This window comes from Gossypium arboreum, chromosome 11, assembly GCF_025698485.1.
Source record: "Gossypium arboreum isolate Shixiya-1 chromosome 11, ASM2569848v2, whole genome shotgun sequence".
NCBI lineage: Eukaryota > Viridiplantae > Streptophyta > Magnoliopsida > Malvales > Malvaceae > Gossypium > Gossypium arboreum.
The window spans coordinates 25,046,022-25,060,446 of NC_069080.1; the positions used below are offsets into that span (position 1 = coordinate 25,046,022).

The 14,425-nt window shown below is 33.2% G+C and overlaps 1 protein-coding gene across 1 annotated transcript; it reads right to left on the bottom strand.

The window, feature by feature from the left end:
- Nucleotides 1-5,393: 5,393 nt before the first annotated feature.
- Nucleotides 5,394-8,794, bottom strand: LOC108470707 (receptor homology region, transmembrane domain- and RING domain-containing protein 1-like). Its single transcript, XM_017772141.2, has 5 exons — nucleotides 8,274-8,794; nucleotides 7,873-8,100; nucleotides 7,356-7,748; nucleotides 6,824-6,921; nucleotides 5,394-5,883 (listed from the first exon to the last, which is right to left on the bottom strand). Exons 1-5 carry the CDS (start codon nucleotides 8,404-8,406, stop codon nucleotides 5,839-5,841), a joined length of 897 nt encoding a protein of 298 aa, XP_017627630.1. The 5' UTR covers nucleotides 8,407-8,794; the 3' UTR covers nucleotides 5,394-5,838.
- Between the last annotated feature and the right edge of the window lie 5,631 nt (nucleotides 8,795-14,425).

Below are 14,425 nucleotides of genomic sequence, written 5' to 3' on the forward strand. Positions count from 1 at the left end.
TTTAATCTAGAAATGGAAAAGTGATTTTTACTTGGTTTTAATAAAACTATATTCCATGCCTTAATTAAAATAAAACCATATTTTAAAATTAAGTTAAAGGTTATGCATGATAAATAAACTCTAAATATGAGTCTTATGCCACAAAATAAATAAAACCATATAGTTCTAAAATGATAGAAATTATGAAAATAAGCCTAATAATACTTTTCCAAAAATAAAATGTTTTTGAGCCCTCCGTATGCCCGTTTGCATCCTAAATTAGTGAATTTCCTATAAAGATGGAAATAAAAAGGGAAGTGAGATATGAAGCTCAGTGCAAGTTTCATTACGAGGGAACCAGTGCAAATAGCAGACAAGTCAAGCAAAATATCAACTCATAGAAAAATCACAATTAATTAGCAATACAGAATATCGGCAATTCAGAGAAACTAATCAACATAATATTTCATTTTTCATATTCATGTAATTGCTTATGATTGCAATGCGAGTTTGGTTTAACAGTAAAAAGGTCCTACCCCACCACTACACACCACAATTGGAGTTCCCTAGAACTCCTCTACCTTTACACCATGTTGTGGATAAATTAGTGATCATTGTAGATGAACTTCTAATGAAAAATATATTGGTGGATTAACCATCCGTCTTTGTAGATAAAAGGTGCTAAAATACATTATGGATATACCACTGGTCGAGTAGGTCACTATCGACTAGAATTCTAGTGGATGAACCATCCATTTATACAAATAAAAACTGCTAATACGTTGTGGATAAACCATTGGTTAAGCAGATGATTGTCAACTAAGATACATTGTGGATAAACCACTACTGATTGAGAAGGTGACTGTCGACTGAAATACATTATGGATAAACTACTGGTCGAGTAGATAATCTGCCGACTACTACCTCCGTTAAAATCATCCCATTCCATGCAATGCAATATGTCATGCTCAAAATGGTTCAATATGGTACTACTTAATTATGCTTTTAACAAAACAATACGGTAGCAAATATATGCTTGTAATGTATCAACTCAATAGCAAAAGTCATGCTTATCAAGTGTTCGATTTAACGGTAATATAAGGCATGCTTATAACAGATTATAACGAAAATGGATAACATACTTATAATGGATCAAATATGGCATAAATAATTAGGCTCTCAACTAATCGATACAGTAGCCCAAAACATATGTTTTTCAACGATCCAACTTAGCAATATCATAAAGCATGTTATATGAACAATCACAAGTACAGATAAAGATATTTATTCACAATTCATGCAAATATATATATAATATTATTTCAATAATTTAGATAATGGATTCTAACATTATTCATATTATTAGGGGCTTAATTGAATAAACTAAACACTAAAAATAGTTTGGGAACCAATTAGGGACTAATCTGAATAAATCATAAAATTTTGGATAAAACTGTAAATTCGAATAATTAGGGGACACACGACCATGTGACCGGACAATGTGGGAAGCCCTGGATCGTGTAGAGGGGGTACACGACTATGTTATAGACTGTGGTCGTGTGAAAATTGCAAAATCACCTACAAGGGAGTAGGGGTGTGCAAAATTTGGGTAAAACCGAAAAAATTCAGTTAACCGATCGAATTCGATTAATCGGTCAGTTAACCGAATTAATTCGGTCAGGGGTCGGTTAATAATTTTTTGAGTTTTCGGTTAACGATTAATTTGGTTCGAAACCAGTCGATTAACCTAATTTTTTCAGTTTAACCGAAAAAATTAATAAATAAAATTATAATATATAAATAGCCCACTTTTCACTCAAACCCAATCCAACATAAATCCAAATACCCAATCTAATATATATTAACCCAAGTACCCAACCCAATCATAAAAATTACAAATAATTTAATAAATAAAAATAAAAATCTAAAACTAAAAATAAAAATAAAAAACATATAATTTTATACAAATAATTGGTTAATTCGATTAATTTGGATAATTCGGGTAATTCGGTTAATTCAATTAATTTGGTTAATTTTATAATTATTTTAACCAAAAATTAAAAAAATATAATTTTTGGTTAATTCGGTTAACCGACCGAATTAACCGAAAAATTTTCGGTTCGATTAATTTTTTTGAAAAAATTTTGGTTCGGTTAACGGTTAAAAATTTTGAAAGATCTGTTAATTCGGTTAATGTTATTTCGGGTCGGTTAACCGGTCAGTTAACCGATTGAACACCCCTACAAAGGAGACACGGTTGTATGGCCAGGCCGTGTGGTTCACGAACTACACTAGGGTTTCCAAGGTACATGGTCGTGTGGTAGGCCGTGTGGTCCACACGCCCATGTAGCAGTCCATGTGGAAAGGTTGTGCCTGTGTGAGAAGTAAACTATCCTAGGGTTTGCAAGGGGACATAGCTGTGTGGCCAGGCCATGTGGTCACACGCCCGTGTAGCCCTATCCTAGGCACGATTTTGCCCCGATTCACTTGTAAAAGGACACACACCTTTCACCAAGGTCTCAAACGATGATCCTCACATCCAAGTCTGATTCGGGATACCTACACCGAGTTTTTCAATCGACAAATACACAAGGATTAATGATGGTTTTCAAGAAAAGTCAAGATTACTGGGAATTATCAGCAAGATTCATAAAAGATCATTTAATCGATCTTGAAATTAACGTGTATAGAAATTCTACAAGTATTTGATATCTAAACATCTGGATTCAGAATGTTCTTACCAATCTTGGCAATGTTAAATACTAGATTTGACGACATTACACTAAACCAATAAGACAAACGGTTGAACGAAGGTCAATTTTGGGTTCAATCAAGAATTGATCTTGATTTGGGTTTTCAAGAGATCAATTTCCAACAAAAGAATGTAAAATTTTTATAAAAAGAAAAGAAAAGAATGAAAGAAGATTAAGGATTTAAAGAGAAGAAAAGAGGGTTTCAATTTAGGTTGAAAAGAAATTAAAATCAATATATAATTAGGAAAAACTATTAACACTTAGGGTTTTAAAATTGGAGGGGTTGATTAGGCAATTAGACCTTCTTGTCATCCAAAAATATAAGAAATGGAAAAGAGAATGGCATGACTAAAACCTCAGGACAAAAAGGAATAAAAGGCCTTACCACTTGGGCTATTGCCTATTCTTGATGTATTTTTACCACATATAATATTTATTATAGTGTGGTTTTTATCCTAGTTGCTGAAATTAAAAAGAAAAGAAATGAGAGAGATGGGTTTGAACTTAAGATCTCTAAGGAGTATACTAAGCACTTAACGATCAAGACCAAGTTATTTCTTGGTTATTCATTTCATCTAATCCCCTATATTTTGAGGCATTACGAGTCTAATAAGTCACATCTATGTCTTTATCTTCTGGGAATCATCCGCTTCAATACCCAAGATAAGGTATATCCCCAATTAAACTCAATAAACGGCATATTAGTCTTTCAATCAATTGCTCAATCTCGATTAGACTAAGAACGTGTTTAGATTATCTACTAAAATAAGTTGTCTTTCTATATTACAATCCAACCACGTAATACTGCTTAATATTAGTTAAACGTTAGATAATTAGTAAGCCAATATTTGCTTTCATTTTGTTTTGTTTGCAAAAAATGTTGAGGATAATATACGAAGATATTAATGAAACTGGTGGATATTTTATTAAACCGATTTATTCAAAAATACAAGTACATTTAAACAAAAATACTACACTAAGGACACTAAATCCCAACATTAAGATTCTTTAAGGGCACAAGTTCGAACCCCACTAAAACCAAAATAATAAAACATTTCCTTAATGAACCTTAACGCTCCGAATAAATATTATGAACTCGTTTGAGCTCTTCTTAAAATAGGGAAACAAAAATCCAAGAATAAAATCGAGCATAAATACTTAAGGAGCAATACCACCACCGTTGAGGATCTAACATCAACCTCCGTCAATAATGACTTTTCTAAAAAGTTAGTGAATTTAAAAGAATTAAGATCATTAAATAAAATTAAACTCACTGTGACGGTTGTCTTCTTCTTCTTTTTTTTTTTTTCTGAAAAAATTATGAGAGTTCCGATGTTACCCATTGAATATCCGTATTGGTGTAAGTTCATTCTCTAAGGCTTGGGTGATATTATAGCGTAGTAGTATGTTGGCAAAATTAATGGTAAAATGTCATTTTTTTTTAAAAAAATTAAGATAATAAGTTATTTTTAATGATATTTAAAAATATAGGCCGATGACAGTTGGCACGGAAAATATGTGTCTTGTGAAAAGCACTTTATACCAAATACATTTTTTTACAACTTAACTTCTTTGATCTGATTAAAAAAATGTTAATTAAAATTTTTTAAAATAACTTAGACCAAAATTGTTAAAGAAAAGCGAGTTTAGTATAAAGTGATGCACTTTTTGTCATGTCAATTACTACCTCAAAACCAACATATTTCTCTAAATAGAGTTAAAATCCATCTATTTTCTTTAAAAAAATTTAAATTAACATTTACCACTAATTTTGCAGAGCATATGGATAGGAAAAATAAAACCAAAAAGTAATGCTGGATTGGCAATTTGGCATCCTCTTCCCAGTTCCACGTTGGGTTAATTATTGACCGGGAAAAAGCTGCTGATGGAGATTGTCTAAGTAACTATGCTTACATGTTTAACAAGCCGCTGCTGTCCTGACAATTGCTGCCGCACTTTTTGCCCATCTCTACCGGATGAAGTACAACAACTTGAATAGCAACAGCAATAGCATGGTGCCATGTCATCTACCAATAGTAAATCTGCAACCTAACCTAACCTAACCTGGATCTTTTTCTTTTTCCTTTATGTCAGTTAGGACTCTCTAATCTCAACTGTCTATCAACTACCTCTCCTACCTATGAGGTTGTTTAATCATTTCTTGTCCTTTCCCAATTCTACCCTTTTCAATTTCCCGACACTGGAAATTTCAATTTTTGTCATTATAAGTAAATTATAAATTTAATCCAATTAATTTTTGAATTAATTAATTTTAATTTTTTTATTTTAAATACTATTAATTTTATTCAATTTAATTATTTAACTTTTATTTTTCAAATTTTAACTTGAACGACAGCTATTAAATATATTAATTAAAATAAAATAATTTTTTATGAATATTATGTGAAAATTACAGACTAACATTATACATAACAAACAAAATGTTTGCCACATAAAAATTTGAAAATAACAGAATTTAACGTAACAAATTTGATAACTAGTTTTTAACTGGATTGAAATTTCATATTTTAAAAAATATAAAAATTAAAATTGACCTAGTACACAAACTAGTGACATCAGTTGTCATTCCATTTACTTGAGCATTAATTATAAGAAAATCATTCTTCTTTAAAGCTGTAAATAGAATGAAGGAAATCCTGCTTTTAAAACAGGTGAACTAAAGACGATGAGCCTTGCAACATGAAAGCTCTTTTAATTATATACAATCAAGCATAAGACATACAGCTTTTACAATTTTCAGCCATTTTGGACTAACATTTACATGGATTTCTTACTACCCTTTGGTTGAAAATAAAATGGTACGATCATCCCCCTGGACATCACACAATAACAGTTTTTTTACTGGCTCTACATAAAAAGATTACATCAACAAAGCATCATCTCAGACATTTTGTCGGTGCTTCGAAGAGGCATATGGGTGCAGAAACTAACTTCTGATAGGGATGGATGGCCCAACAGAAGACATACTGAAACATGACATTAGGACGAAAATAAAATGGAAATCTTAGGTTTCTCGGGAAAAAAAGTGTCCACACACCTCCATATAATCCATTTGGGAGTTCACAATTCACATGATACCCAATTTTTAAATCCAAGGCAAATGAGCATCGCCAGTGCTGCTCCTCTTGATCTGTTGAAGGAAGACCAAACACAGTTCGACATCGATAAAACATGTTGGGCAAAAGTTCTTATCTTAGCCATTTAAGAAGAGATGGTAGACAAAATATGTCTTCATAACGTACAACAAAGTTAAACAGACTGGCCAATCCGGTCCACCACTAAATGTCATCCTTTCACAATTAGACCAAGTTCTAGCCAAGTAAATAGTAATAGGGGCATTTCATTCCATTGCTTTTTATGTCTCTCAACCTAAGAACAAATTACCTCAACCAAACCCCAACAAACAAGCACAGATGCTAACTGTAAGCTAGCTTACGCGTTAGCTTAAGGGTGAGGTTCAGCACCAAGTCTCATAAAAAAGCACAAGCCTTCTGATGCTTTCAGCAGGATATAGTAAAATATTCATGCTTTATCATTTACATATACTTTTTATCTTACTGGAATTGAAAACATGTCCAATGCTCAACAAGCTATCAAGACTTTTGCAAATACCTTTATAAGTAAATACTTAGAACTATTACCCTAACCTTCATAAGCAACTCTTTTGTATGTGCCCGGTTAATTGACCGCTCATGGGCTTAGCATGACTATGAAATCACAGAGAATAAGCAATGTCCAGCATAAAAGCTTCCAACCACCAGATCGTAATAGTTAATATCATGACAGACATGATGGTACATGCAAAATGTCAGATTTTACAAGACCAACAAAGGGCCATTACAGCAGTCACTATAATTTCTTGCAGTGACTTATGATTATAGATGATTTCATATTTACAATAGCTTAAAGTTCAGATTTCATAAAATAATAATAACAAAAAAATAGCATATAATGAAAATATAGGCATGAGTGTTGATGTCCATGTAACTGTACAATGTGAAAATTCAATGAGCAGAATTATAGCAGCATCGCTAAACAGGAACATGCAACGAAGGCCTTTCTTCACTAACCTCAGAATACGCGGTTTTGGTTATCATATCATGTTTGCATACAGGGCAGAATGTCCCCCACTTTGTCAGCCAAGACTCCACACAGCTTGAATGAAAATCTGCACGCAGCTTTCATGTTGATTAACTAATATCTAGAAACAAGATTTGAATGTGATATTCATCTGTTTACAAAAAGCAATTTATCTATTTTTTTCCCCACGGCCACTAATAGAAGTAACAGATTCGTTAAAGCATGGAGTCAAAGAACTAAGTAGGATGGTTGAATATGTGCATTAGTGCAGAAACTGCCCTGATACAACCAAAGGTCTATGGCTCTATGGATTTAAAACTTTCCTCTATATCATTCTTTCTCATATTTTAGATTTGTGTAAATTGGTAAATATCATGTCTTTTCACTATTTACACATTATAGAGTTGAACCTAACCCGTAAAAGGAAAAACAGATCCTTGCATGGAGGAAGGTAAAACAATGATATACACAAGAAAAGAAGCACAGCAAAGGCTACCAATAAGCTGCAGGAGCAAACCCTACCATGTTGACAGGGGAGAATTTTAAGAATCTCTCCATCCTTATAATCCTCAAGGCAAATAGCACAAGTTTCGCCGGCATGGCACTGACTCAAGCGAGCAGAACCAAACGCAACACAAGGAAGAGCTTCAACTGTCTTACTATCCACACTTTTTACTAAATTTCTTCTTCGCCAATTCAACAAAATTCTGGGAGGCATCAAGGCTATCACCAGGAAAGCTGCTATAACGAGAAGTGATAGGAAACATATAACAAAAATTGTCAAGGCCTTGCTATTTGGCCGCAGATAAATGCAGCATTCCCCTTTCTCCCCTTTAGCATGATCTTTCAAAAATTCACCAGCAGATTTAGAAACAAAAACCGCAAGAATTTTGATTCCTGTAGGGTTTGCCATCACTTCAAACAAAAAAATACCTCAATTAATCAACTATCGAATCATTCTCCAAATTTTACTAATAATAATGAACTCAATTCAGTTAAATTAATTTTGAATGAAAAAATGTAGAGCAAATTAACTTACTGGAAACTAAACTGCCTCTATCTTGATCATCGTAAACAATTGCAGCAGAAAAACCCCCGCTTTGAGCTTTTCGAATTTTTTCCTCGAAAGAACAATTGCCTCTGATTATCAAAGCAAACCTTGTCGGGCCCGTTTTGTTGGATCCAAATTCATTTCGGAGCGGTGTACAGGCATCCGAGGGATCCGCCACTTGAAGAGCACCGCAGACGGCAGTGTTATTCCCACGAGCTAAACAACACAAAAATTAAAAACAAATAAGGAATTTAACTTTTTCTTTTTCTGTTTTAGAATTTTATATGGAAGTAGAGCGTAAAAACAAATTAAGCTTGAAAGAGTTAGTTTTGTAAGCTTTCCTTCATTTTCCCAGTAAACAAACAATGAAAAAGAAGAAGAAAAGTTACCGAATTTGGCGGGAAGGTCGGGGAAGGAAATGGAGAAGGGCTCAAATACAACGATAGCAGACGAAAATTCGATGAAATAAGCAATAAATATTAACAAAATAGAAAATCCAAGCAGAGCTTCTCTCATTGTCATTTTTCTTCAACCTTTTCAGCTTAGGTCTTGAGGTATGTGATGAACAGTAGGTAAAATAAGAGACTTGGAGAAGAACGCTAGGTCTGCATAGAAACGCCGTCGTTTTATATTGGTAACAAATTAGCGTGCCTTGTTGTTAGTGGGAGGGTTTATGACTTTGATGAAGCAAATGGAATGGGTCATTAGCTAAGGTTGTCTCAAGTAATAACAATTTTTGTAGAAAGCTGCTGAAGAAGAGTCCAGATGGGAGGCATAAATATGCTGCAAAGATCTGATTGGACTGTATTGCTACTAATTTTACTAAACCAACCTCTGCTCTCTTACTTATCCATTCCCACTGCGACTCATTTTGATATCCCCCAATTCTTTATTCTGCTTTCTCACCTACATTTAAAACTCCTTCGAATGTAATTATGGAATTTTTGAATTTTTTTTTTTATTCCTTATCTTTGCCAATTATGCATTGCACTCAGCTGCAATTTCACCCATTAAAGTTGTTATGGATTTAGGTTTCGAGTTCCAATCATTTCAAACTTTAAATTTGTATCAAATCATTTTAACCTCAAACCTGTTTTTGAGTTTAAATTATTTTACAATCAAATTTTAATTGAATTAACAAAAATTGAAGTTATAAAATCAATACAAAGAATTAAATTTTTATCCCATTTGAATCATTCTTTGAAGCTATTGGTGAATGTATTTGGGATGTCCTATTATAGGGATATGATTAAATTAGTCCCACTACAACTAAATATGCTTAAAGTCTCTCTACTTTTTAAAAATTAGAAATTTAGTCTATATACTTGTATTTCTAATAATTTAGTACTTCTACTTTTTCAAATTTAAAATTTAAGTTCAATTGTTCATACTATTATTTTCTTTTTGTTAAAACTAGGTTAATTACAACATCTTTTTTAATTACATGGCTATCAAATGAGTAGTTTTTTTTTTCTATTTCAAGATGTCACAGCAACAAAATTAACAGTACTAACAATTGACCTAAATTTTGAAATCTAAAAATAGAGGATCTAAATTTCTAGAAATTCAAGTATAAAGACTATATTCCTAATGTTAGAAAAGTATAGGAACTATAGACACATTTTAACTTAAAATGAATCAAATAATGGCAAATTGAAATAGAATTAACATTTACAATTTAACAAAGTTAATATTTTTAAAGTTTTTATAGTTATATAAATGAAATCTTTTGTTTGAAACTTAATTCTAATTGAAAAATTTTAAGACATTTTATATAATTAAAGTTAAATTTATTATAATTTGAACTTATTTGAATTTTTTTAATAGCATAAACATTAAATTGATTCAGTAGATAAAATAATTTGAGTTACCTGATTTACACGTGTAAGACGTTGCACAATATTTATCGGCTAAGCTGACGGCTCATTGGCTCCAAACTCTTGATTCCAGCTGTAGAATTGTAAAACCGTGGTCTATAACCATATCCAGTTTCTTTAATTTGCAAGCCATAATGAAGATATAATAAAAAAAAGTCAAACTACAAGTAGCAATGGCCAATGTCTGTTTCAATTGAACTCCTCATCCGTCTTTTTCGACATAATTATGGGCAAGCCGGATAAGGGGCCTTGCAAAATACATTCACCATGTATTTATATCTTAAATAAAAGGGTAAAGTATATAAATGTCACTACACTATTGAGTTTATTTTAGTGATTTAACTATTAATTTCTTAATTTAATCATCAAATTTCTTGAAATTAAAGTTGTTGTTAGATTTTTTACAGAAAGTTGACATGAAATTTCGAAATCTTTCACATAATTTTCTTTATTTTCCATGTGTGAAAAATAAAATAAAATAAAATAATAAAGAACACAGATTTTATGTGGAAATCCTTTCGGGAAAAAATCACGGGCAGAGAAAAATAAAATTCACTATGTCGAATTCGAATTATTACAAGAGGAATAGACTATGTCTATTTATAAGCTTGTAAAGCCATATTCTAGTAAGACTAAAACACCTTATTCTAATCAATATAAAATAGATAGAGTTTAATAAGGTTTAAAAAACCTTATTCTAAAATAAAATAAAAGAAGTGTAATTCTATATGGATTCTTCTTTTTATTTTATTTTACCACTGTATTTTATTTAAATAAGGATTCGGGTTACTTAATTCTAACAATCTCCACCTTGACACGAATTCTCAATAAACAAGTTCTTCATCATGAACTCTCAACGAACAAGTTCTCCACCTCTTCCATAAAACCCCTTAAGGGTTTAACTTCAACAATAAACACCAACCAAGTCTAAGCAATGCTCAAACTTGGTTATAGGAAATGACTTAGTGACTGTTTCAAACAGTAAAGGGACTTTTTCAGCAAGCAAACATAGTCCTCTTTTTCCGAGACTATAAAACCCTCTGGTTGTTGCATGTAAATATCCTCCTCAAGTTCTCCATGCAAAAATGCAGTTTTTACATCTAATTGCTCAAGCTCCAAATTATGCATGGCCACAATACCAAGCAAAGTTCAAATCGACCTATGCTTAACAACTGGGGAGAACACATCTGTGAAGTCCACTCCTAGAATTTGACTGTAACTCTTTGCAACTAGCCTTGTTTTATATCTGGGTTCTTCAACTCCTGGAGTCCCTTCTTTCTTTTTAAACACCCATTTACAACGAATAGCCTTTTTACCTTTAGGAAGTTTCACAAGATCCCATGTTCTGTTTTTGTGGAGTGATTCCATCTCCTCTTGCATAGCAAACATCCACTTTTCTGAGTCTTCACAAGTAACCGCCTTGGAATAATTAGATGGCTCTTGATTCGCATCTATATCTTCAGCCACATTTAAAGCATAAGCAACTAGATCAGCCTCGGCATACTTCTTTGGAGGTTTAATTTCTCTTCTAATTCTGTTTTTGGCGATAGAGTATTGTGGTGAAGAAATAACTCTATTCTCAATTTTTGTACTGGCTTGAGGAGTTGACTTTGTATTAATCTGATGCTCCACTTGCTTTTGATTTTCTTTATTGGAAGAGTCTTTAAGAGGTAAGTTAGGTAGCATAGTAGTTTCATCAGAAACAACATCTCTACTAATCACAACTTTTCTATTTTCAGGGTACCATAACTTATACCCTTTTACACCAGCTTTATAACCAAGAAAAATATATTTAATGGATCTCGGTTCCAATTTTCCATTATCAACATAAGTATACGCAGGACACCCAAAAATCTTTAAATCAGAATAATTAGCAGGATTACCAAACCATACCTCTTTTGGAGTCTTTTTTTCAATGGCAATGGATGGGGATCGGTTGATCAAAAAACATGCAGTAGAGGCTGCTTCAACCCAAAACAACTTTGGTAAGTTGGCATTTGACAACATACATCGAACCTTCTCTATGATAGTTCTATTCATTCGTTCTGCAACACCATTTTGCTATGGAGCATGGCGAACTGTCAAGTGTGTCACGATCCCTTCTAACTTGCACAATCTATTAAACTCATCAAAGCAGAACTCTAAGCCATTGTCTGTGAGGAGGTATTTTATTTGTTTTCTCGTCTGTTTTTCAATCATAATTTTCTAAGACTTAAATGCAGAAAACACATCGCTTTTCTGCTTCAAGAAGAAAGCATAAACTTTTCTGGAAAAATCATCAATAAAGGTTAGCATATAATTAGCTCCACCTCTCGAAGGCACTCTAGATGGCCCCCACAGATCAGAATGAATATACTCCAATGTTCCTTTTGTGTTATGGATTCCTCTGGTGAATCGAACTCTATTTTGCTTCCCAAAAACACAGTGTTCACAAAAATTCATTTTGCAAATTCCTTGCCCATCAAGAAGTCCTCTTTTTCTCAATTCTGCCATGCCATTCTCACTCATATGCCCTAGGCGCATATGCCAAAGTTTAGTAATACCATCATCTGATAATGAAGAGGAAGCGACAACTGCATCACTAGTAACAGTAGAACCCTGCAAAACATATAACTTGGCAATATTTCTCTGCCCTTTCATCACAACAAGGGAACCTTTGGAAATCTTTAAAACCCCACTTTCAGTTGTGTATCTGTACCCTTTTGAATCAAGAGTACTCAACGAAATTAAATTTCTTTTCAATTCTGGAACATGTCGTACGTAACTAAGTGTTCTGACAACTCCATCAAACATCTTAACTTTAATTGTTCCAACACCTGCGATTTTACACGAAACATTATTTCCCATCAAAATAACACCTTCTGATACTGTTTCGTAAGTTGTAAACCAATCCCGATTGGGACTCATGTGGAAGCTACAGCTTGAATAAAGTATCCACTCCTCACTTACTTTAGAATCATTGACAGAAGCGACTAGAAGTTCACCATCACTGTAGTCTTCTACAACATCAGCTTCACTAAAATTTTCTGGTTGTTTTCCATTTTGATTCACAGCCTCCATTTTAATCTTATTCTGTAGCTTATAGCACTCAGATTTAATGTGCCATTTCTTCTTACAAAAGTTGCAAGTTTTACCTCTGTTTGAAGACTTTGATCTACCCTTAGATTTACCACAAGGATTCTATTCCTGTGTCCTTCCACGATCATCATCAGCATTCCGATCTTATCTCTCACGAACAATGAAACCCTCTCCCTGAGATTCGAGTTTAATCACAAAATGCTTCATCTTATCATATGAGGTCAAAGAATCATAAACCTCATCAACTGTGAGAGACTCACGGTTATATAAAATCGTGTCTCTAAAGGTTGAATAAGACAGGGGCAACGAACAAAGTAGAGTTAACCCTAGATCTTCTTTATCATACTGAACCTCCATGGCCTCCAAGTTTGAGAGAATTTCTTTAAACACTGTTAAGTGTTTCGTACAGATGCACCTTCCTCCAAACGATGAGCATAAAGACGCTGCTTCATATGCAACTTTCTTGTTAAATTTTTCGACATACATATTTGTTCTAGCCTCTTCCATAATGCAGCGGCGGTCTTCTCTTATTAGGATTTCAACCCGATTAAGCAACAAACAAGAAAATAGCAGAATAAATTAAAAAATTAAACACACAAATTTAACGTGGAAAAACCCCTCCAAAGAGGATAAAAAACCACGGGCAAAGATAATTTTACTATAATGGCAAAAGAACGAAGAGTACAAAAGATGAAGATAAAAACTAAATCCCAAAAACCCGAAAATAAAGACCCACAAAATTCTCTAAATGTGTTATAAGTTCTAATCTTTAATGGGTATTTTTCTAAAGTTGTAAAAGAGCCTATTTATAGGCTAAATTCATAAGTCAAATAATAGTAAAATAATCTAAACTAATCAGTATTTGATTGAAACAAGTAAACAGAGTTTAACTGAAATATTATTTCTCAAATTTGACTGAAAATAGAAGTCATATTTAACAAATCTCCACATTGACTCATATTTCCACAACACCATCTTTGCCAAAGCCTGCCACGAGCCTATATTAAACTATACAGGGAATTAATTGAGTCGAATTTGTGCTTAGAAATTGGAAGACTTCTAGCCTTCGACTTGTACACTGCCAAATCAAAACTAACCCGGGTCTGATTTTCACGAACACAATGCCCTAACTTTTCAAAACCTACATCCAAAAGAGAACCTCTCTTCAACGAAACAGTCATACATTTTTCCCTCCTATGACCAAGTTGCCTCTGCTCCAAACAAGTTGACTTCAACTCCGTAATGGACGAGGGACGTCCGATTTCACCGGCCGCTGTATAACCTTCCAGAATATAAAGACTGTCGGTTCTTTTACCTTTTAACAAAACGAGAGCTCCACGATATACTTTAATGCCGCTCAAATTGATGTTGATTTTGCATCCTTTCAAGTCTAAAATACTTAAGGAGATGAGATTCCTTTGTAAATCAGGTACATACCTTACATCTGATAGTATCTTAATCATCCCATCGTGTATATTAATTTTAACAGTACCAATACCAATTACCTTACTAGATGAATCGTTTCCCATGCGCACAACTCCACCTTCAATCGAACTATATGTGGAGAACCATTCTCTATTGGGACA